General features: G+C 45.9%; 1 protein-coding gene across 1 annotated transcript in view; it reads left to right on the top strand.

Moving 5' to 3' along the window:
• Positions 1-19867, top strand: part of gpc5b (glypican 5b) — a 101362-nt gene extending 81495 nt beyond the window's left edge. The window contains exon 9 of the mRNA XM_041839377.1: positions 17748-19867. Within this exon, the coding sequence (XP_041695311.1) occupies positions 17748-17950 (203 nt within the window). The 3' untranslated portion in view covers positions 17951-19867. The remainder of the gene's footprint in view (positions 1-17747) is intronic.
• The last annotated feature ends 6012 nt before the right edge of the window (positions 19868-25879 follow it).

Genomic DNA, 25879 nt, shown 5'->3' with positions numbered 1-25879 from the left:
TATCCCTGATGTCCTTACACAGCTCTCTGGTCTTGGCCATTGTGGAGAGGTTGGAGTCTGTTTGATTGAGTGTGTGGACAGGTGTCTTTTATACAGGTAACGAGTTCAAACAGGTGCAGTTAATACAGGTAATGAGTGGAGAACAGTAGGGCTTCTTAAAGAAAAACTAACAGGGCTGTGAGAGCCGGAATTCTTACTGGTTGGCAGGTGATCAAATACTTATGTCATGCAATAAAATGCAAATTAATTACTTAAAAATCATACAATGTGATTTTCTGGATTTCTGTTTTAGATTCTGTCTCTCACAGTTGAAGTGTACCTATGATCAAAATTACAGACCTCTACATGCTTTGTAAGTAGGAAAACCTGCAAAATCGGCAGTGTATCAAATACTTGTTCTCCCCACTGTACGTAGGACGTAGGCTACAGTAGATGAGCTTGGAGCTTTCCTTCATCCCTGGGTGAGGCCTAAACCCCAAACCTTGTTCCAACGGATAAACTGTTTGCAGTTACTTGATGTTGAGCATGTGAAAACGTTCCACATGTCATGTACAAGTGACAGATCACAATAGAACTTGTATAGTAGTAGTTATGCTACAGTATGGCAATATACCATATACAGTATCTCTTTCTGACGGATGACTGACAATATCATGCTTTTTCACAAGCCTTTGGATAGTACTAATTTCATGAGATTGTAATTAAAAGGAGTGTGTGTGTGTTGGTAAACAGCTTGTCGCTGTGTTTAATGTGCTAGGCGTAGTGTATAATTTGAGTGCAGTATCAGTAATGTATCGTCTATGGCACCCCAGGGGAGGGAAATAACCCTCATTAAATAATTAGAGATTCACTGTGCTCTCTCTCACTGTTACTACTCATCTAGAATGGAGCCTTCTACCCACACACACTGAATAGATACATATGACATACAGACACACTGACACAGACATTGCAAAAGGATTTGTATCAATTGATGTACACATTTGTTTGTGCAACATATGAGTGGAAGATTGGTTGGTGGTGAGGATTTTAGCTGAGATTCATGTTTTTAGAGATGCAAGAGTGGGTGAATATGGCCTTTCTTAACTGGGAATTATCTTAATCAGAGGAGGCTGGTGGAAGGCGCTATAGTAGGATGGACTCATTGTAAACACTGGAATGGAATTATTGGAACGGTATCAAACACATCAAACATACAGTATATTGAAACAGCAATATTTTGTATTTTAAAAAAAAATACAGTCTTGTCCCATTGCTGCAACTCCCGTACGGACTCGGGAGAGGCGAAGGTCGAGAGCCATGCGTCCTCCGAAACACGACCCTGCGAAGCCGCACTGCTTCCTGACACACTGCTCGCTTAACCCGGAAGCCAGCCGCACCAATGTGTCGGAGGAAACACCGTCCAGCTGGCGACTGAAGTCAGCTTGCAGGCGCCCGGCCCGCCATGAGGAGTCGCTAGAGCGCGATGGGACAAGGAAATCCCGGCCGGCCAAACCCTCCCCTAACCCGGACGACGCTGGGCCAATTGTGCGCTGCCTCATGGGTCTCCCGGTCACGGGTCTGTAGTGACACTTCAAGCACTGTGATGCAGTGCCTTAGACCGCTGCGCCACTCGGGAGGCGGAAACAGCATGTTTGACTCCGTTCCATTGATTCCATTCCAGTCATTACAATGAGCCCGTCCTCCTATAGCTCCTCCCATCAGCCTTTTCTGATCATAATTGTATACTGTAGTAGTTCAGTTTTTCCATTAATGTATGGTGAATAGAGCACTGAAGGTGTTTACACAACAGCTAGTGGAGGATTGTGTAAATGAAGCCAGTGGCCAGTGTTTCACCTTGATGAAGGTGAATCATCAGGAGAGAAATGATTATCATTTGTTTGATAAAGAGATGCTGTGGTTAGAGGCTAGAATAAAAAGCCCTATATGAGTCTTGCTCCTGGCTCCTTCCTCTGATTCCATACTCAATCTGTAACTCTATGCGATTGTTCAGCTCCGGAGCCTGATAAGTAGTTGCTGAGGGTGAAATCTGCAGCTCAGTGTAACACAACCCTTCCCTGCCAGTGTGTGTGCGTGTGTGTATGTGCGTGTGCCAGATGTGGTGTGAGAGAAAGATGGAGAGAGAAACAGTTTGATTCTGACCGTGCACTGTGCGTTTGGGTCCATACAGTATGTATGGATGAGTGGGGTTGTAGGTTACGTGGCTTCAATTTTCCTTTGTCTGTTTTTTGTTGTGTGGCTCTATTCATTGCTGGGCTGCGTGAATGAATGTTCATTGTTATTCAGCCAATTAAACTTCAGCTAAGCATAGGCAGACATGGGAAGGGCAAGTGGCTCATTTTAAGGTCAAACACCTTTCTGTGTTCACCTAGTGGGGAGGGGGGATACACACACACACACCTCACTTGGCAGCCTGGTTTTGATTGATGTTTTTCTGGTGTGATGTCACGAGAGGCTGTGTCCTGGAGGGACGTTACATCCCCCTGAGGTGGCTGCAAACCCAGACAGCTATGGCTCCATCTGCTGGTATGGTCGGGAACTCCACCCCTCTATGGCCAATCTTCCCACGCAGCTGAAACAAATGAGGGGCTGATGAGCTGAAGGTTTGGGAAGGGAAGAGACACACTGAGGGAGTGTGTGGGGTGTGAAGAGACACAGTCTCCAACCTGGGCTCTCTGGAGGACAAGAGTGCTGCACGTCCACTTCCATGAGGAATATAAGGATTTGGAGATACTTACCTTTGGGAAATACTCACCTTTGGATATATGCACCTGTGGAAATACGTGAGAGACATTTGGAAGGACTTTTTGCTGGGTTGGCCACTAGCTGCAACGTGGACTACAGTAAGGCTGGGGAAAAGTTATCTGAGCGAGTGAGAATTATGATTTTGGATGTGGAAGAGACATCCCTGAACTGTTAACCCTTAAAGAGCCACAAGAGAACAGAATTTTGTTATATTTTCGTTAATTTCCCAAGACCTATAATAAAATCCTTGTTTTGTTTGAACCTGGTCTCCTTGCACTACTTGAGCAATCCCGCTGAAAGCTGTGTAGCCTCTCGTGACGTCACAGATGGTGGAGAATACGGGCACGCTCAAGCGTTAATAGTGCATGTCAGAGGAGGATACCGAAGGTTTGATCACCCAGTTTTCCAAGTTGGCCGTAGGCTCCCCGCCGACTGAAATGGAGGACATATTGAAAGCCCTTGTTGCTGGCCAGCAAGCCCAGATGCAAGCAAACGTGGCTCTCTTGGAGGAGCAAAAGAAAGCCAACCTTCTGAAGGCAGAGGAATTGCAGTTGCAGAGACAGAGGGTGGTCCAAAATACCCGCCCAATAAAGGCAAGTGACTTTATATCTAAGATGGGAGCTACCGATGACATTGAGGCATACCTGCATGCATTTGAGGCCACGGCCACTAGGGAAGCCTGGCCCAAGCAACAGTGGGTTGGTCTGTTAGCCCCCTTTCTAACCGGGGAATCGCTGAATGCTGTCCGGGACCTGGGCCCTGACCAGGTTACTGACTATGATGCCCTGAAGTCTGAGATCCTCAGCAGATATGGACTCACAAAGTTTGGTATGGCCCAGCGCTTTCACAGCTGGACCTTCCAACCAGACCAACCTCCTCGGGCGCAGATGCATGAACTTGTCCGAATCGCAAGGAAATGGCTGGATCCGCAGAGGAATACAGCAGCGGCGGTGGTGGAGGCCGTTGTGGTGGATCGTTACCTACGCGCCCTGCCTTATGAGGCAAAACGGTTCATCAGTCAACAGGCCTTGACCACGGCTGATCTGACCGTGGAAGCGGTGGAAAAGTACCAGGCCACAGCGGAGATGCTGAATGCTTCCCGAAAAGACCCCAGGAGGGCGGCCCCACCACAAATGGGAAGAACCCGTCCAAAGGACCCCAAGGTCTCGAACCCAGCCACGTCAGGACTTATCCCGGCTCCAGGGGGAGCCAGAAACCAGGCGGGTCCAAGAAGAGTACACCAGGAGGGGGAAACTCGACAGTGTTACCGGTGTGGGGAGATGGGACATATCTCCTGGCAGTGTGGGAAACCAGCCGATGAACCTATGCCCACTGCGGAGTCCTCCAGCTCAGCACCCACACACCGTTTTGCCTCGCTCTTGGGAGTCGTAGATGGCGGCCCAGATCGACCCCCCACCTGCCCGGTAACTGTGAATCACCATGATGTGGAGGCCTTACTGGATTCTGGTAGCCGGGCCACCCTGGTGCGTAAGGATTTGGTGGGCCCAACGTGTCTGACCCCGGGGAAAGTCCTCCCAGTTTCCTGTGTCCATGGGGACACCAGAGAATACCCCATTACTGAACTTACAATGACCAGCACACGGGGAACCATACACACGACGGCGGGGTGGTTGATTCCCTCCCCGTCCCTGTCCTAATTGGACGAGACTGCCCAGCCTTTTACCCACTCTGGAGAGAGTCTCAGGAGAGGATAACCCGAGTACCTCGGAAACGGAGAGGCAAGACTCATCCTGGGAAGGCTCCGGTGCAATCCTCCGAATTACTCACTCCCGCCCGGGCTCTGATAGGGAGGGCAGGTGCCCAGACCGACACAGAGACGGAGCTACAGAATCTGGACAAAGAACTGTCTGGTCTGAAGGGGACCGCTGAGAGGTATCGTTTGTTAAAGCAACAGTTAGACATGAAGACAGAAGAGTTAGATATCCTCCAGGCTAAACTCCAACAGAGCTCCTTCCATAAGCAACAGGAGGAGCTGGAGAGGCTGCGCAGGACCATCGAGGAGTGTGAGGAGACCCTGCGCAGTAGTAAGGAGGTCCAGAAGAAGGCAGAGGAGAAGTACAAGGTGTTGGAGAACAAGATGAAGAATGCGGAGGCAGAGAGAGAGAAGGAACTGAAAGCTGCTCAACAGAAGCTAAACTCTGCTAAAACCAAGGCTGATGCGTTCAGTAAGAAACTCAAGGAGAGACAACAGGAGGCTGAGTCCCTGGTCCTAGAGGTGGAGGAGTTGAAGAGAGAGCAGGCTGGCAAGCACCACGGCAATGCGGACGCCCTCTCCCGGCGTGATGCCTTCTTCGCTGCCTTTACCCCGACGAGGACGTCGGTCCCGAGGAGGGGGATGTGTGATGTCACGAGAGGCTGTGTCCTGGAGGGACGTTACATCCCCCTGAGGTGGCTGCAAACCCAGACAGCTATGGCTCCATCTGCTGGTATGGTCGGGAACTCCACCCCTCTATGGCCAATCTTCCCACGCAGCTGAAACAAATGAGGGGCTGATGAGCTGAAGGTTTGGGAAGGGAAGAGACACACTGAGGGAGTGTGTGGGGGGTGAAGAGACACAGTCTCCAACCTGGGCTCTCTGGAGGACAAGAGTGCTGCACGTCCACTTCCATGAGGAATATAAGGATTTGGAGATACTTACCTTTGGGAAATACTCACCTTTGGATATATGCACCTGTGGAAATACGTGAGAGACATTTGGAAGGACTTTTTTGCTGGGTTGGCCACTAGCTGCAACGTGGACTACAGTAAGGCTGGGGAAAAGTTATCTGAGCGAGTGAGAATTATGATTTTGGATGTGGAAGAGACATCCCTGAACTGTTAACCCTTAAAGAGCCACAAGAGAACAGAATTTTGTTATATTTTCGTTAATTTCCCAAGACCTATAATAAAATCCTTGTTTTGTTTGAACCTGGTCTCCTTGCACTACTTGAGCAATCCCGCTGAAAGCTGTGTAGCCTCTCGTGACGTCACACTGGTTATAGGTATAGAAGTGAAGGTGTGATGGAGGATGTAATTGATATTAATTGGTGTATTAGAGGTCGGCCTCTGTGCCAAATCTCCATCACATTGTTGCTGACAATATTTATAACCCTACTGACAGGACAGTCAGGGAAGATGGGTAATGTACTGTCTGCCTCTACATTTAACACAGTGATAGTGTATTTGCATGTACCTCTACAAAACATTACATTATTTAATTCTGCCACACCGTCTTTACATCAGCATTGTGTGTGTGTGTGTGTCTACACCTGGACTGTGAAGAGAAATGTGTGTCAGTTGCAGTTAAATTGCAAGGTTTATCCAGTGTCGTGGGATAATATGGATTTCTCCATCTCAGTCTGTGGATCATCAACATCATCATCATTACCAGGGAAAGCACTACTGTATTACTGTAGGTTTTAAGATTTTCTATGATCAGTGGAGATGCTTCTCAGCCACAGACTACTTTCCCAGCAGCAACCCATACTTAGCCTATGTCATCTACAGTATACATGAACACTCAAACAAGTCAATGTGCTATCACACAAGAGTAAGCTTTAGCATGATCTTTTTCCATCTTAAATGGCCACCCGAACTCCTCCAAGGTAGTTTTCCTGGTGAAACTGAGAGCCGTGTGATCACTAGAGAGATATACTGTTTCAGATAGAGAGAGAAAGAGACTGAAAGGCTGAGAGAGTAGTGTCCGCCAGTCTATTCCAACTGTGTACAATCAGTACAGTCTCTGCCTCAGGTCTTTTTGTGTGTAGCCAGTCCTCTCTAGGGGATATTGGCCAAGGTAATGAAATGCTCATTACTGATTCAGCTGGAAATACAGGGATACTTTTAACCCCCTGCCCCCTTCCAGCCCCACTCAAGGTCACATCAAATCAGTGAGTAAATGTCAGTGTGTGTGTCTGTGTGTGTGTATTTGCGCACGCGTGTGTGTGTGTTTTATTTTCTACTATGTGTATCTCTGGTACAGCCTCAACTATGTAGATGGGAATAGCGGATGTAATGAGATAATTTCTAGGACTGTACACTATGTGCAATCTGAGTGTTAGTACCGCATCCAAGAATCTCAGGAATGCCATATCTGAATATTCCATGTGTTGAGTGGTTGACAAGTTATGTCTGTCTAACAAGTCTATGGAAAACCCCTTGCTTCTCGCACACTGTATCTTTCATCCCTTCACAGTCCACACCTCAATCCATCAGCAGTCTCAGACACGGCACAAAGGATGCTCCCTTACCGGTACCAGACAGGTCTCTGGCAGAAGCTCAGACCACTGTTTGTATGTGTCACACAGTGAAACCCTAGACCATATCTTATGTCCTGGTATGTGTATGTACTGTATGGATAATTATAAGACTAGTGTTTTCCTGGTTTTCCACATAAAGGGCCGCCAGACTGCATCAGCATGGTAAACTATAATTAAGGTGACCTCACCTCAGCCAGTCTGAATCCTGCCTATGTTCTGCCCCTGACATGCGGCATCCTCTGTTATCACGGGGCATCTCCCAGACATACCTGTCCTGCATACAGTCACACAGCTCAGTTCTGAGTGAATTCCCCCACTAGCTGTCACTGAAGGTGAGAAAATGGGGCGTCCTCCCTCCCCTCCACCCCTCCCCTCTCCTCCTCCTGTGGTGGTGTGGGTGTTGACAGTGGGGTTTGATGGCCCCTCCCCTGGGTTGGAGCAGGCTAATGACTGACTGACCTGATGCCTCTGGCCTTGGGGGGGGTCATATGCGGAGGACTAGGGATATGGATGATGGGGATGGTGGCACAGCTGTAGTGTAGCCCCTCCCTTTCTGCCCGTCGCCTATCTCAGTTTATGATGAGTGACAGGACAGATATTAGGGTGGGAGGAGGAGGAGGGAGGTGGAGGGAGGAGGAGGGTGTGGACTGTAATAGTCATGTTTCGGTATTTGAACAGCTTCTCTGGTTTCAGCTCTCTCTCTCTGTCTCTTTCTCTCGTCTTCAACTCTGTTCAGTTCAGTCTGTCTTCTCTGTCCCTTTCACCTAACTTCCTCTTTCTCTCAAGTCCTCTTTTCTGCATTGTTACAGCTTGCTACTCTGACCATTGGCCAAACACTGTGTCACTTCTTATATATCCCTTTTTCAGTTCTCAATTCCCCATTTCTGATGTCACTTCTTAATAATGTCCCACCCACAGACGGGAAGTTGTCTTGTGTTCTGACCGCCATGGTCCTCTGTAGCTCAGCTGGTAGAGCACGGCGCTTGTAACGCCAAGGTAGTGGGTTCGATCCCCGGGACCACCCATACACAAAAAAAATGTATGCACGCATGACTGTAAGTCGCTTTGGATAAAAGCGTCTGCTAAATGGCATATTATTATGGTGGCCAGGCAGAGGCAAAGAGGCAGAGGCAGGCAGGGAGGCAGGCATCTGCAGCTGGGTCTGAGATCTCCTCCATATTTCACCCTGTCTGGCTCCGCTCGCTGAGCAAATTCCTCTGGGTTGTCACGGCGATGTCTCCCGGCTGGGTGATTTATTTCCCCTCACCATGCTCGAGGGCCTCTGCTGTCGCCCGTAGCAAACCCCTTGCATACGCCAACCTCCGCACTGCCACGACGCTCAAGCTGAAAGCAGGCAGAGCTGAGGGACTCTTTCCTCAGCCCAGATCTGTAGGAGCTGACGTCTCTATCAGACACGTAGTCTGGGCACCATACAGGATGCATAGATCAAACCTGGCAGTGTCACTGATTGTGTCTCACTACTACCGCTTCACACTGTGTTGGAACAGCCTTTCATAGTAAGTGGGACATACTCATTCCAATACAGTACACCCATATTTTGGTGTTTTGTGGTGGACAACTGAGCGGGTCGAGTATATAACACGTCAATCCTGTTACCCATAGATAAACAGGCTAGAATGTTTTAACAATAAAGCAACATTTGTGAAGCTTGCATTAAATTGCAACTCCCTGTTGCACACAAAAAGCTTCCATTCCCCCTGTCACAGGGGGATTTATGGCTAATTTAAGATGAAATTGTCAACCCTGTTACATTCAACCCTTTTACTATAGTAATTTTTTTGTATTTAACCTCTTGAGATGGGATATGTGTTTTTTATTAAGTTGAACATGTGCTCTTTATGACAGAATGTTAAAATTTGCTGAAATCAACGTTTTCTTTTTACCAAATTACACATCTCAAAAGGCACCGAATTGGTGGAACGACCCAGCATGTCACATTCACATACAGTACCAGCCAAAAGTTTGGACACACCTACTCATTCAAGGGTTTTTCTTTATTTTTACTATTGTCTACACTGTAGAATAATAGTGAAGACATAAAAACTATGAAATAACACATGGAATCATGTAGTAACCAAAAAAGTGTTAAACAAATCTAAATATATTTGAGATTTGAGATTCTTCAAATAGCCACCCTTTGCCTTGATGACAGCGTTGCATTCTCTCAACCAGCTTCACCTGGAATGCTTTTCCAACAGTCTTGAAGGAGTTCCCACATATGCTGAGCACTTGTTGGCTGCTTTTCCTTCACTCTGCCGTCTGACTCATCCCAAACCATCTCAATTGGGTTGCAGTTGGGGGATTGTGGAGGCCAGGTTATCTGATGCAGCACTCCATCACTCTCCTTCTTGGTAAAATAGACCTTACACAGCCTGGAGGTGTGTTGGGTCATTGTCCTGTTGAAAAACAAATGATAGTCCCACTAAGCCCAAACCAGATGGGATGGCGTATCGCTGGAGAATGCTGTGGTAGCCACGCTGGTTAAGTGTGCCTTGAATTCTAAATAAATCACAGACAGTGTCACCAGCAAAGCACCCCCACACCATAACACCTCCTCCTCCATACTTTACGATGGGAATTACACATGCGGAGATCATCCGTTCACCCACACCGCGTCTCACAAAGACACGGCGGTTGGAACCAAAAGTCTCCAATTTGGACTCCAGACAAAAGGACACATTTCCACCGGTCTAATGTCCATTGCTTGTGTTTCTTGGCCCAAGCAAGTCTCTTCTTATTATTGGTGTCCTATAGTAGTGGTTTCTTTGCAGCAATTCAAACATGAAGGTCTGATTCACACAGTCCCCTCTGAACAGTTGATGTTGAGATGTGTCTGTGACTTGAACTCTGTGAAGCATTTATTTGGGCTGCAATTTCTGAGTCTGGTAACTCTAATGAACTTATCCTCTGCAGCAGAGGTAACTCTGGGTCTTCCATTCCTGTGGCGGTCCTCATGAGAGCCAGTTTCTTCATAGCGCTTGATGGTTTTTGAGACTGCACTTGAAGAAACTTTCAAAGTTCTTGAAATGTTCCGTATTGACTGACCTTCATGTCTTAAATTAATGACGGACTGTTGTTTCTCTTTGCTTATTTGAGCTGTTCTTGCCATAATATGGACTTGGTCTTTTACCAAATAGGGCTATCTTCTGTATACCTCCCTACCTTGTCACAACACAACTGATTGGCTCAAACGCATTAAGAAGAAAATAAATTCCACAAATTAACTTTTAACAAGGCACACCTGTTAATTGAAATGCATTCCAGGTGACTACCTCATGAAGCTGGTTGAGAGAATGCCAAGAGTGTGCAAAGCTGTCATCAAGGCAAAGGATGGCTATTGGAAGAATCTCAAATCTCAAATATATTTTGATTTGTTTAACACTTTTTTGGTTACTACATGATTCCATATGTGTTGTTTTATAGTTTTGATGTCTTCACTATTATTCTAAAATGAAAAAAATAATGAAAAATAAAGAAAAACCCTTGAATGAGTAGGTGTGTCCAAACTTTTGACTGGTAGTGTATGCATAATGTGAACACACTCATTTACACTTCACACAAAGCCACATCTCATACTCACTGTATACATATATACACCATTTTGTATACATCTGGCCCTTCATTGGACACTGTGTTAACAAACCTCCAAATGAGCTTCAATGCCATACAACACTCCTTCTGTAGCCTCCAACTGCTCTTAAACGCTAGTAAAACTAAATGCATGCTCTTCAATCGAACGCTGCTTGCACCCACCTGCCTGACTAGAATCACTACTCTCGGCGGGTCTGACTTAGAATATGTGGACAACTACAAATACCTAGGTGTCTGGTTAGACCGTAAACTCTCCTTCCAGACTCACATTAAGCATCTCCAATCCAAAGTTAAATCTAGAATCTGCTTCCTATTTCGCAACAAAGCCTCCTTCACTCATGCTGCCAAACATGCCCTCGTAAAACTGACTATCCTACCGATCCTTGACTTCGGCGATGTCATTTACGAAATAGCCTCCAACACTCTACACAGCAAATTGGATGTAGTCTATCACAGTGCCATCCGTTTTGTCACCATAGCCCCATATACTACCCACCATTGTGACCTGTACGCTCTCGTTGGCTGGCCCTCACTACATATTCGTCGCCAAACCCACTGGCTCCAGATCATCTATAAATCACTGCTAGGCAAATCCCCGCCTTATCTTAGCTCATTGGTCACCATAGCAACACCCACCCGTAGTATGCGCTCCAGCAGGTATATCTCACTGGTCATCCCCAAAGCCAACACCTCCTTTGGCCACCATTCCTTCCAGTTCTCTGCTGCTAATGACTGGAACAAACTGCAAAGATCTCTGAAGCTGGAGACTCTTATCTCCCTCACTAACTTTAAGCAACAGTTGTCAGAGCAGCTTACTGATCACTGCACCTGTACACAGCCTATCTGTAATTAGCCCACCCAACTACCTCATCCCCATATTGTTATTTATTTTGCTCATTTGCACCCCAGTATCTCTATTTGCACATCTTCTTCTGCACATCTATCACTCCAGTGTTAATACTAAATTGTAATTATTTTGCACTATGGCCTATTTATTGCCTTACCTCCATAACTTACTACATTTGCACACACTGTATATAGATTTTCTATTGTGTTATTGACTGTATGTTTTGTTTTATCCCATGTGTAACTCTGTGTTGTTGTTGTTTTTATCGCACTGCTTTGCTTTATCTTGGCCAGATCGCAGTTGTAAATGAGAACTTCTTCTCAACTGGCTTACCTGGTTAAATAAAGGTGAAATAAAAAAATGCACATAGACACAGTGTCACGATCGTCATATGGAACAGACCAAGGCGCAGCGTGATGAACAAACATACTTTAATTAGTTAAAGTTTAAACACAATACAAAACAAGAAACGACTCGTGACGTCCAACGGTATCAATGACCGAACACGGAACAAAAACCCACAAACCCAAAGGGAAAAACATACAGTTTAAATATGGCTCCCAATCAGAGACAACCAGCCAACAGCTGACACTCGTTGCCTCTGATTGGGAGTCACTCAGGCAAACAGAATTAAACACAACAGAATTACCAACATAGAAATACACACATAGAATGAACACACCCTGGCTCAACATAATGAGTCCCAGAGCCAGGGTGTGACAGTACCCCCCCCTAAAGGCGCGGACTGCGACCGCGCCTCAACTAAACAAAACAGGGGAGGGCTGGGCGGGCATACCTCCTCGGCGGCGGTTCTGGCTCCGGCCTTGACCACCACCCTCCAATACACTCCCCCATAGCGCCCTGGTCCAGTCTGGCCCCGCCGGCTGGAGCCGAACTGGACTTAGCAGGAGCGGTTAGCTTCAGCTCCATAGTGGAGCAGTTGACCGGTACCTTACCAGGCACCGGTGACCCAGGCACGGGTTGTGCTGGACTGACGACGCGCACCCCTGGCTTGGTGCGTGGAGGAGGAACGGGCCTTACCAGGCTGACGACGCACCCCCTGGCTTGGTGCGTGGAGGAGGGACGGGCCTTACCAGGCTGACGACTCGCACCCCTGGCTTGGTGCGTGGAGGAGGGACGGTCCTTACCAGGCTGACGACTCGCACCCCTGGCTTGAGTGCGAGTGGCAGGAACAGGCCGGGCCGGGCTGGCGACGCGCACCGTGGACTTGGTGCGAGTGGCAGGAACAGGCCGGGCCGGGCTGGCGACGCGCACCGTATACTTGGTGCGAGTGGCAGGAACAGGCCGTGCCGGGCTGGCGACGCGCACCGTATACTTGGTGCGAGTGGCAGGAACAGGCCGGGCCGGGCTGGCGACGCGCACCGTATACTTGGTGCGAGTGGCAGGAACAGGCCGGGCCGGGCTGGCGACGCGCACAGTATACTTGGTGCGTGGAGCAGGGACAGGCCGGACTGGGCTGGCGATGCACACCGTAGGCTTGGTGCGTGGAGCAGGGACAGGCCGGGCTGGGCTGTCGACGCACACCGTAGGCTTGGTGCGTGGAGCAGGGACTGGCCGGACTGGGCTGGCGACGCACACCGTAGGCTTGGTGCGTGGAGCAGGGACAGGCCGGACCGGGCTGGCGACGCACACCGTAGGCTTGGTGCGTGGAGCAGGGACTGGCCGGACTGGGTTGGCGACGCACACCGTAGGCTTGGTGCGTGGAGCAGGGACAGGCCGAACCGGGCTGTGGAGACGGATAGGAGCCCTGGAGTGAAGAGCGGCCACAACCCGTCCTGGCTGAATGCCTACCCTCACACACTCTGTGTGAGGCATCCGCACAGGACGTACAGGGCGGTGTATCCGTAACCTGGTGGCCTCAAGAATCCGCCCCTTTTTTGCCTCCGTCAGCCCCGTCGTCCATGCCGTGTGCCCCCCCCTAAAAAATGTCTGGGGTTGCCTCTCGACCGCCCGACGACGACCCTGATCACGCCGTTGCTCTACGGCGCGCCTCCACCGTCTCTTCTCCCGGCGCTTCCTCCCATGTCCAGCCCAAGAGCTGCACCTGGACACGCTGCTTGGTCGTTGCATGGTGGGTTTTTCTGTCACGATCGTCATATGGAACAGACCAAGGCGCAGCGTGATGAACAAACATACTTTAATTAGTTAAAGTTTAAACACAATACAAAACAAGAAACGACTCGTGACGTCCAACGGTATCAATGACCGAACACGGAACAAAAACCCACAAACACAAAGGGAAAACAGACAGTTTAAATATGGCTCCCAATCAGAGACAACCAGCCAACAGCTGACACTCGTTGCCTCTGATTGGGAGTCACTCAGGCAAACATAGAAATCAACAAACTAGAACCCCCAACATAGAAATAAACACATATAATAAACACACCCTGGCTCAACAAATAGAGTCCCAGAGCCAGGGTGTGACACACAGACGTGTGCACATACTGTATGCAGACGTTTTTAGAGCAATTTCTGATATTATCCCTATGGTGCTCGGCACTGAAGATTTCTGGAAATGTCAACGTCACACACACACACACACACACACACACACACACACACACACACACACACATAATCACACACTCACACAAACACAATCACACACTCACACATTAACCTCTTCTTTGGAAAGGTTAAATGGGCTCATTAGCAAGGGGACTCTGGGCATTGCTCATCACTGTCTCCACTCTATCCCCAGTGAGTGACATGTTCTGGGGCTGTTGCTAGGGCAGGTTGGCTTTTATTAAGATGACTCGTACTGGAGAGTGGACACTAGTCAACTCAAGTCATAAAATCTGATTTTATACCTAACCTTAACCTTAACCCTAACCTTAACCACACTGCTAACTGTAATGCATATCCCTAACCTTAAATTAGGACCAAAAAGCAAATTGTTGTTTTCATGTATTTTTACGATATAGACAATTCTGTACTTTGCAGCTGGCCCATCTAGCGGAAACCGCTCAGTTCTGCCTCCAGGGCAAGACTCATGACAATAAACGTCAACCTGCGTTGCTAGGAGACAGTGGTGCTGTAGGGCATGTAGACGGAGTAGACACGAGGCTTAGTGCCCCATTACCACCAGCTCTACTGCTCTACCACTATCCTCTGTCATGTCCTCCTCCCTAAACTGTCTCAATTACTCCTGACCTCTAAACACACACATACACACACACACACACACACACACACACACACACACACACACACACACAATAGTGTGTTTGTGCTGCTAGTCCCAGTGCACCAGATAGAATAAGAATGTGCCTGACTTTCCAGAGAATAGAAGTTTCCTCACAGCCAGTGACTGAGAGAGCATGAAATCCAGGACAGATGCAGAGAGACGGTAAACATTCTGGCACTATTAAATCATCTGTTGAGGACTGATTTTTCTCATGCACAGATTTACATTCACCAAGATGTCTGTAAACATCCAGGCAAACACATTGGGATGTGCACATCCTGCCAATACAATTGCTAAAGTCAATAGGCCTATCGGGGCTGTTTGTTCATCTCCGATATGAATCAGTTTTTTTTGTAATGAGCATAAACATCTCACCTCATTGCAATGAGATAAAGAGCTCCTTTGTCTGTTGTAGTGTGAGCACAATGGCCATTGTGAGAGGGTGTGTCTGTTGTGCTCTGTTTCTCCCCTCGGCTGTCTGTGATGCCTTTACTGTCTTAATCCACTCATTTAACTCAGCCAACACTCCTGGGAGCAGGAAGAGGTTTTGACAGGGAGTGAAATGCGTGCCAGCAGACACCAGTACATCACCACACACACACACACATACACACACACACACACACACATAGTGCTGTTGAGCAGAAGAGGGGCCCCTGGAGTGTGTTCTCCAGACATATGCTGTGTATCTGCTGGAACAACAACTCTCTCTGAGGACAAACCAAGCCTCCAGCCAGCTTCTACTAAGGACCTCACCTGGGCAGGGAGATACACTGGACCTACACACTGATTAAAACTTACCTCACACTCACGCACACCTGTGTGTGTGTGTGTGTGTGTGTGTGTGTGTGTGTGTGTGTGTGTGTGTGTGTGTGTGTGTGTGTGTGTCTATGTACAGTCGTGGTCAAAAGTTTTGAGAATGACACAAGTATTGGTCTTCACAAAGTTCGCTGCTTCAGTGTTATGAGATATTTTTGTCAGATGTTGCTATGGTATACTGAAGTATAATTACAAGCATTCCATAAGTGTCAAAGGCTTTTATTGACAAATACATTGTTTATGCAAATAGTCAATATTTGCAGTGTTGACCCTTCTTTTTCAAGACCTCTGCAATCTGCCCTGGCATGCTGTCAATTAACTTCTGGGCCACAACCTGACTGATGGCAGCCCAAACTTGCATAATCAATGCTTGGAGTTTGTCAGAAGGTGGGTTTTTGTTTGTCCACCCGCCTCTTGAGGATCAACCACAAGTTCTCAATGGGATTAAGGTCTGGGGAGTTTCCTTGCCATGGACCCAAAATGTCGATGTTTTGTTCCCCGAGCCACTTAGTTATCACTTTTGCCTTATGGCAAGGTGCGCCATCATGCTGGAAAAGGCATTGGTCGTCACCAAACTGTTCTTGGATGGTTGGGAGAAGTTGCTCTCTGAGGATGTGTTGGTACCATTCTTAAGCAAACTTGTGAGTGAGCCCACTCCCTTGGCTGAGAAGCAACCCCACAAATGAATTATAATAATATAATATAATAACATGAATTGTCTCAGGATGCTTTACTGTTGGCATGACACAGGACTGATGGTAGCGCTCACCTTGTCTTCTCCGGACAAGGTGTTTTCCGGATGCCCCAAACAATCGGAAAGGGGATTCATCAGAGAAAATGACTTTACCCCAGTCCTCAGCAGTCCAATCCCTGTACCTTTTGCAGAATATCAGTCTGTCCCTGATGTTTTTCCTGGAGAGAAGTGGCTTCTTTGCTGCCCTTCTTGACACCAGGCCATCCTCCAAAAGTCTTCGCCTCACTGTGCGTGCAGATGCACTCACACCTGCCTGCTGCCATTCCTGAGCAAGCTCTGCACTGGTGGTGCCCCGATCCCGTGGCTGAATCAACTTTAGGAGACGGTTCTGGCACTTGCTGGACTTTCTTGGGCGCCCTGACGCCTTCTTTACAACAACTGAACCTCTCTCCTTGAAGTTCTTGATGATCCGATAAATGGTTGATTTAGGTGCAATCTTAATAGTAGCAATATCCTTGCCTACGAAGCCCTTTATGTGCAAAGCAATGATGACGGCACGTGTTTCCTTGCAGGTAACCATGGTTAACAGAGGAAGAACAATGATTTCAAGCACCACCCTCCTTTTAAAGATTCCAGTGTGTTATTCTAACTCAATCAGGATGACAGAGTGATCTCCAGCCTAGTTCTCGTCAACACTCTCACCTGTGTTAACGAGAGAATCACTGACATGATGGCAGCTGGTCCTTTTGTGGCAGGGCTGAAATGCAGTGGAAATGTTTTTTGGGGATTAAGCTCATTTTCATGGCAAAGAGGGACTTTGCAATTAATTGCAATTAATCTGATCACTCTTCATGACATTCTGGAGTATATGCAAATTGCCATCATCAAAACTGAGGCAGCAGACTTTGTGAAAATTAGTATTTGTGTCATTCTCAAAACTTTTGACCACGACTGTATGTGTATTGGTGGACGGCCATTTGACTAAAAGCAGTAGGCCTATGCCTATGCAAATGAATATCTAACTACATTGTATGTATGTGTGTGATTTTGCATACTATACATACATTCACACAGGAGCTTGTATGTCTGTGGATCATTAACTGGCATTAACTGTAACTGTCGTCAGGTTCATGTTGTTACCTGTCATTACATTCACTATATACCTCTATCAGTCCCCCTACTGTCTCAGTGATTTACTCACCACAGCTCACTCTTGATTCAAAGCTGAGTCTCCCCAGCTCTCAGTTAACTGGGGTGAAAAACCCACGGAACTCATGAAACCAAGTAGGGTTAATCTTTGACAGAGTTTTTCTCACAAATGTACTGTAAACATTCATTTTTTTCTCCTTGTTTTGTGAGTGTATTATCTGTCAGTAGCGAGTTTCAAATTATCTAAGGTTTTGTAGATCTCCTGGAACAGGTTTGTGTGTGTATGTGCATGCATGTCTGTGTGTTAGGATACCCCACTCCCTCTGTCTTAATCTTTCACTCCTCTCTTTCGTTCTCCTTCTACCTCTTTGACATGACAGTAAAAGCTCTATCTGGTATCTCCCTCCACAGATGAGAATGAGAGAGTGGACGTGGCCACTGCTGGTGTTCCTCTGGGGAAGAGCCCAGGAGTCAGGGAGCCCCCACGCCAGGTCCCCACCGTTCAACCCCCTCCACAGGTAGCTGTGAGAGCTGCGGGCCACACCCCGACACACCACCAAGCTATCACCATCATCCTCACAATCTCCCTCCTGTCTGCCTTGGGGTTACCATGACACCAACTCTGAGACCCCCCTCCCCTCCGCTCATCACGCCCACTGAGCACTTGAGAGAGGTGGGGAGCATTCACAAGAAGGAAAAGCAGGAAGAGGAGGATGAGAAGGAGGACAAGTGGAGGTGCTCGCCAGCCAACCTGCGGCTTTTCCCCAGCTGCTCCCTGTTAGTTGGCGGGAGCCGGACTGCATGGCTGTGTTTGTGCAATGTAGGATGTGTCTGCATTCTTCTCTATTTGACAGTATCTCTCTCTCTCTCTCTCTCTATCTCTCCCTTGCTGCCTTTACCTCTGCTTTGTCCTCACTGCCTCCTCCTCTCTGGTTCTCTGGACTGCCTGGTTGGTTGACCATCAGATGTGTTCAGCTATATGTCCCACTACTCTCTTGGTGATTCTCTTGGTTCTCCTGTGGTCCCTAGGTTTAGGTCATGAACAGTACAGTTCATAAACAGTGCTGAACTTAAGAATGTAATCAGGCCCAACACAGACATCATCTCTCCTCACCTGTCCACACCCAAAGTCAACCGCCATGTTCTCTGGGCTCTCTCTGTTTGTTACTTAGTTTGCGTTTGATTATTCCTTCTGTCAATAGTCACCAAGCACACTGTATATGTTTATTTGGTCCCATGTGGGACTTAGATTGTGTATTAATGTGTATTTGTTTGTTTGTGTGTGTTTATTTACCTATACTTACGTCTACATGTGTGTTTCTTTACCATATAATTTACTTTAATAGTAACATCTTATAATAATGGCTTGTACAGTATTAGAACTGATCTATTGGACAAATGTAAATACACATATTTATGTAAATACACAGTTTGTACTGTATAAGGATAGGATAACAAGGGCTTGATTGGAGTTGTTGCTGTGGAAATAGAGGAATAATAGGTTTTTGGATACCTTTATATAAACTTCACCAAATTATTTTGCCCGTGTGTTTTGATGGGCCCAAGCCAAACCCTCAACATATGTTCCCACACACTGACATCCTAGTTAACAAAGATCACCTCCATTATAATGGCAAGTGTATAAATGTATATATTTGAAGTCACACACAATGTTAGTCTTTGGTTTAAATGTTTCATTTTCTTAGTACAGAAATGGCTCACTTTAAAGCTGGAATCCTAAATGGTGAAACTGGCACGTCTGTTTGCGATAACAACAAAGAAGTTACTGCAAACAACGAACACTGTTTTTTTCCTCAACCATCATTGCAGCAGAATATGTACTGGACATTTTTTTACCAGGTTATGCAACGCTCCTCCCCTCCGCTTCGTCAACAAAAGAAAAACGACAACAACAGCCGTGGGGCGGTCAGTGGTGCTGTTTCCCCTACTGCGGATTCCATCTTTAAAGGGATGCTGCAAATACCTCCGTCCTGCATGAAATGTCAGGTTTACCGATAACCAAGTGTTTTACCTAGCAAGGAAACAATAGCTGCATATAAAAAGAGCCTTCCGCTCAGTAAAGACCCCATGAACACTCAATAAAGACCCCATGAGTGAGCGACATGTCCAATATTCTGCTATACTGGATAGCCATGCACCCTGTGGCTCACCTGTTGTTAGTTCTGAATGCCAGGTCCAATAATGTACCTCATCATTGCTGCTCCACTCCTTTGAATGTCAATGTTAATTGGCCAATCAGACATTTTGATATGATGTGATCTTGCTTTAGCCTCGTAATTACCAGTCTGATTACCTCTGTGCTGATTCCGTGGTAGCGAACCATTCATGTAAGCTCGCGAGCCAGACGGCTTGTGAGGCTAATCTTTGCAACCCCTTTAAAAGGCCGTAAATGTTCAGAGCCAGGTGAGTGATGACAGGACTGATATATTAGACTGGCCCTTTGTCTGAAACGGATGGAGACTTTGTAGACACGCATTTACATTTTAATAAACATATAACAGTCAAACTGACCATGATGTGCCTGCCACACTGTGTCCTTCCTCATTTCTCTCTTTGCATTTTCTGACTGAGATTGTGTGAGTTTGCATGAAAGAGTCTGATTTGTTTTCCTCAAACTGTTCAAAGTGTTTGTCGAGGCACTTAGCCAAGCTGTTCCTGAGAAAACTGTTAGTGTGGTAAGGACATGTTTTATTTCAGGTCCAGTCATGCATAGCCAAACCGTCAAGCTGTGAACATTATTTTCTCATCCGCTATGAGACAGTGTGCTTGCGGTGTTGATATGAATACTAATAAAGGAAGTTGAATCTTGTATTGGGGGAAATTCGCTTCTCAAATTAGGATTTTCTACAGTATATTTCCAGATCTGTGCTGGGGATTCTGCATGGCTTTGCCAAACAGTGCATGTCCATGTTGTTTCTGCCACTCTGTGCCTCTTGAGCTAAGCTGGGCTAGGCTAGGCAGGGCTAGGCATGGCTAGGCAGGGCAGGGATAGGCAGGGCAGGGCAGGGCAGGGCTAGGCAGGGCTAGGCAGGGCAGGGCTAGGCAGGGCTAGTCTGGGCTGGCTGCCGCTGCTCATTGCCCTCTAGCCCTTCACCGGATTACTGTGATTGGATTGGCAAGGGCTGCTGCCAAGCCCCACAAGCTGGTGCCAATCACCACCAGTGCCTTACAGGCCCTGCTGGATAATAGATACATCTCTCACTGAATATCAAGTAACCTGTGAGGCAGAACCCACAACCACAAGGCGAGACAGACAGAAAGCTGGTTTCACAAGCTTCCACTATGTCGAAGTATAACTGAATGTGGTCTGACAAGTCTACAAGGTACCCAAGTTGATCAAATTCACCAAATTTAAAGGTGAAATCCAATCCGACATACAAATGGTTTGATAGAAAACACGCAAAGACAGAAAAAAAGTGAATTGATTTATGCCAATGCTTCATCTCAAGAGGTTAACCTAACATCAGATTTCTACATACAGTAGATTAACAAAGTGCCAGAGCATATGTGACACCATGGCTGGACCTTGAGCTTGGCCAAAAGCACCAACTGTCCGGTCCAGGCCAGGCCACATAATTTTGGCTCAACTTCATTAGACTATTGAATTCAGTTTTCTATCACAAAGATTGAATAGGATTTAGCTTGGCCCATGACGGGTTACACTTTGTAATGCTGCTATAGTCCCATGGTGCCTTCTAATAATGTTCCATTAATATCAGGGATTCCTCCAGTTAGGGAGAGGTGGGGATCAGCGGAGCTAGTGGACCAGCTGCCTCTCTCTGCCAGGCCAGCAGCACAGAGCAGAGCACAGAGCTATTCCAGGACCTCTCACATTCCATCCGGAGAGCCAGACCCAGAGATCTGTAGCCCTCTCTACCACCCAGCCCCCTCTACTCCTCAGCTGAGCCCAGCCACCCCTGACCTGAGCCCTGTCCTCCAGCCCCAAGACTGTCATCACCACGCTGCAGGAATGCACCACACACAGAGCCACAGACACACACATAAACACATAGCCAAAACAGCACATGTAGATGTGTTGATCCCGTCTATTTTTACCTTTCGTTCTATTTCCCCCTCTTTCATCAGTGTGGAGTCTTAAACCTGGGATAAGTGTGTGGGTTTGTGCATGTGTACATAGTGGGTTAAGCCTCACAGTTAACCTGTTCATTCAGTTCAATTGGTGCTCATCCATCAAATGTGTGTTGTTAATTCGGTGTCTTAGCAATGAGGGGCTAAGTGGATGGACTGAGGTTAGCAGCCTGCCCTGGGGGATAATAGAGCATGATAGGTCATCTGTCATGGAGAAATGGTAAGGAGGGCACAGGGCTTTGGTGGAGATCTCCTAGACTACTGGGATTCTAACCTGGTCTCAGAGCATTTCGTATTATTCTGTACGTAAATACACGATACATAATTTAGTGTTATATGTTACGTTTCGTGTGGTTACATAAGACAGATGGTTACTTAAGGCAAAAACGAAAGTAGGGTGCTCGGCCGGGGTGGATGGGTTGACGTATAATGTGAACGTCTAGCAACCCAAAGGTTGTGAGTTCGAATCTTATCACAGACAATTTTAGCTAATTAGCAACTTTTCAACTACTTACTACTTTTTAGCTACTTTGCAACTATTTAGCATGTTAGCTAACCCTAACCTTAACCCTTTTAGCTAACCCTTTCCCTAACCCTAACCTTAACTCTTTAACCTAACTATTAAACTTAACCCTAACCCCTAGCCTAGCTAACGTTAGCGAGCTAGCTAACATTAGCCACCTAGCTAGAATTTGTACCATATCATATGTTTTGCAAATTTGTTACATATCATACGTTTAGCAAATTTGTAATATATTGTATGTTTGCAAATTTGTAAATATAATACGAATTGTAATACGTAACATATCATACGAAATGGGTGATGGACATCCACAAATGAATACATACGAAACCTAACACTTCATACTAAATGGAGTGTCTCGGATTTACATACAGAATCATACAAAATGCCTTGATACCAGGTCCGCTATAGTTAACAGATATTTAGGACACCTCATGAGCTGTTCTAACCAGTTAAGAGTTAACAGCATAAAAAAACAACAAAATTTTAGTCATTTATCAGACACTCTTATCCAGAGTGACTTACAGGAGCAATTAGGGTTAGGTATTTGGTCATATCAACAGAATTATTACTTTTTTTTAAACGTAGACTGCTCAGGGATTCGAACCAGCGACCTTTCAGTTTCTGGCCAATTCTCTTATCCGTTGGCTACCTGCCTACCACCTGCTACCAATAGGTGTTGATTTTTTTATTTTATGTAGCGAGTCAGTGGTTCCTGCGCCACATGAAATTGCTTGGTAGTTGTTAAAATAATGTTTTGATATTTCTGTTTTGATAGGATCAACCCATAAATAATCTAGACCTACAGTACCAGTCAAAATATTGGACACACCTACTCATTCCAGGGTTTTTCTTTATTTTTACTATTTTCTACACTGTAGAATAATACTAAAGACATCAAAACTATGAAATAACACATATGGAATCACGTAGTAACCAAAAAAGTGTTAAACAAATCAAAATATATTTTATATTTGAGATTCTTCAAAGTAGCGACCCTTTGCCTTGATGACAGCTTTGCACACTCTTGGCATTATCTCAACCAGCTTCATGAGGTAGTCACCTGGAATGCATTTCAATTAACAGGTGTGCCTTCTTAAAAGTTAATTTGTGGAATTTATTTCCTTCTTAATGCATTTGAGCCAATCAGTTGTGTTATGACAAGGTAGGGGTGGTATACAGATGATAGCCCTATTTGGTAAAAGACCAAGTCCATATTATGGCAAGAACAGCTCAAATAAGCAAAGAGAAACAACAGGCCATCATTACTTTAAGACGTGAAGATCAGTCAATACGGAAAATGTAAAGAACTTTGAACGTTTCTTCAAGTGCAGTCGCAAAAACCATCAAGCGCTATGATGAAACTGGCTCTCATAAGGACCGCCACAGGAAAGGAAGATCTAGAGTTACCTCTGCTGCAGAGGATAAGTTCATTAGAGTATTTATATGTATATATATATTTGCAAAAAATATATAAAAAAAATAAATACTCATATATTTAAAAATACAAAAATTGTTCATTAGAGTTACCAGCCTCAGAAATTGACAATTATATGCACCTCAGATTGCAGCCCAAATAAATGCTTCACAGAGTTCATGTAACAGACACATCTCAACATCAACTGTTCAGAGGAGACTGCATGAATCAGGCCTTCATGGTCAAATTGCTGCAAAGAAACCGCTACTTAAGGACACCAATAATAAGAAGAGACTTACTTGGACCAAGAAACACGAGCAATGGACATTAGACCGGTGGAAATCTGTCCTTTGGTCTGATGCGTCCAAATTTGAGATTTTTGGTTCCAACCATCGTGTCTTTGTGAGACGCAGAGTAGGTGAACGGATGATCTCTGCATGTGTGGTTCCCACCGTGAAGCATGGAGGAGGAGGTGTGATGGTGTGGAGGTGCTTTGCTGGTGACACTGTCAGTGATTTATTTAGAATTCAAGGCACACTTAACCAGCATGGCTACCACAGCATTCTGCAGTGATACGCCATCACATCTGGTTTGCGCTTAGTGGGACTATCATTTGTTTTTCAACAGGACAATGACCCAAAACACACCTCCAGGCTGTGTAAGGGCTATTTGACCAAGAAGGAGAGTGATGGAGTGCTGCATCAGATGACCTGGCCTCCACAATCACCCGACCTCAACCCAATTGAGATGGTTTGGGATGAGTTTGACCGCAGAGTGAAGGAAAAGCAGCCAACAAGTGCTCAGCATATGTGAGAACTCCTTCAAGACTGTTGGAAAAGCATTCCAGGTGACTACCTCATGAAGCTGGTTGAGAGAATGCCAAGAGTGTGCAAAGCTGTCATCAAGGCATATGGTGGCTACTTTGAAGAATCTCAAATATAAAATATATTTTGATTTGTTTAACACTTTTTTGGTTACTACATGATTCCATGTGTTATTTCATAGTTTGACGTCTTCACTATTATTCTACAATGTAGAAAATAGTAAAAATAAAGAAAAACCCTGGAATGAGTAAGGATGTCCAAACTTTTGACTGGAACTGTACATGCAACAGTAGGCCTTATCTCTTGCACTTTTAACAATTATTTCACTAGGCTTATTTCACATGAATTGGCTAAATACTTATAACCACTAGGCTAAAAAATAAACATGTTTTTCGTACGATTATTTAATTATCTACACTACTGTTCAAACCTACACTATTATCTACACTACTGCTCCCACAACAGCTCAATAGGGTTGAGATCCGGTGACTGTGCTGGCCACTCCATTATAGACAGAATACCAGCTGACTGCTTCTTCCCTAAATAGTTATTGCATACTTTGGAGCTGTGTTTTGGGTCATTGTCCTGTTGTAGGAGGAAATTGGCTCCAATCAAGCGCCGACCACAGGGTATGGCATGGCTTTGCAAAATAGAATGAAAGCCTTCCTTCTTCAAGATCCCTTTTACCCTGTACAAATCTCCCACTTTATCACCACCAAAGCACCCTCAGACCATCACATTGCCTCCACCATGCTTGACAGATGGCATCAAGCACTCCTCCAGCATCTTTTCATTTGGTCTGCGTCTCAAAAATGTTCTTCTTTGTGATCCGAACACCTCAAACTTCTATTCGTCTGTCCATAACACTTTTTTCCAATCTTCCTCTGTCCAGTGTCTGTGTTCTTTTGCCCATCTTAATCTTTTCTTTTTATTGGCCAGTCTGAGATATGGCTTTTTCTTTGCAACTCTGCCTAGAACGTCAGCATCCCGGAGTTGCCTCTTCACTGTTGACGTTGAGACTGGTGTTTTGCGGGTACTATTTAATTAAGCTGCCAGTTGAGGACCTGTGAGGCGTCTGTTTCTCAAACTAGACACTCTAATGTGTTTGTCCTCTTGCTCAGTTGTGCACCGGGGCCTCCCACTCCTCTTTCTATTCTGGTTAGAGCCAGTTTGCGCTGTTCTGTGAAGGGGGTAGAACACAGCGTTGTACGAAATCTTCAGTTTCTTGGCAATTTCTCGCATGGAATAGCCTTCATTTCTCAGAACAAGAATAGGCTGACGAGTTTCAGAAGAAAGTGATTTGTTTCTGGCCATTTTGAGCCTGTAATCGAACCCACAATTGCTGATGCTCCAGATACTCAACTAGTCTCAAGACGGCCAGTTTTATTGCTTCTTTAATCAGCACAACAGTTTTCAGCTGTGCTAACATAATTGCAAAAGGGTTTTCTAATGATCAATTAGCCTTTTAAAATGATAAACTTGGATTAGCAAACACAACGTGCCATTGGAACACAGGACTGATGGTTGCTGATAATGGGCCTCTGTACGCCTATGTAGATATTCCATTAAAAATCAATTTACAACATTAACAATGTCTACACTGTATTTCTAATTACATTTTACATTTACATTTACATTTTAGTCATTTAGCAGACCCTCTTATCCAGAG

Source organism: Coregonus clupeaformis, chromosome 20 (genome assembly GCF_020615455.1).
Source record: "Coregonus clupeaformis isolate EN_2021a chromosome 20, ASM2061545v1, whole genome shotgun sequence".
Taxonomy (NCBI): Eukaryota; Metazoa; Chordata; class Actinopteri; order Salmoniformes; family Salmonidae; genus Coregonus; species Coregonus clupeaformis.
This window is presented reverse-complemented; position numbering and strand designations above follow the sequence as displayed.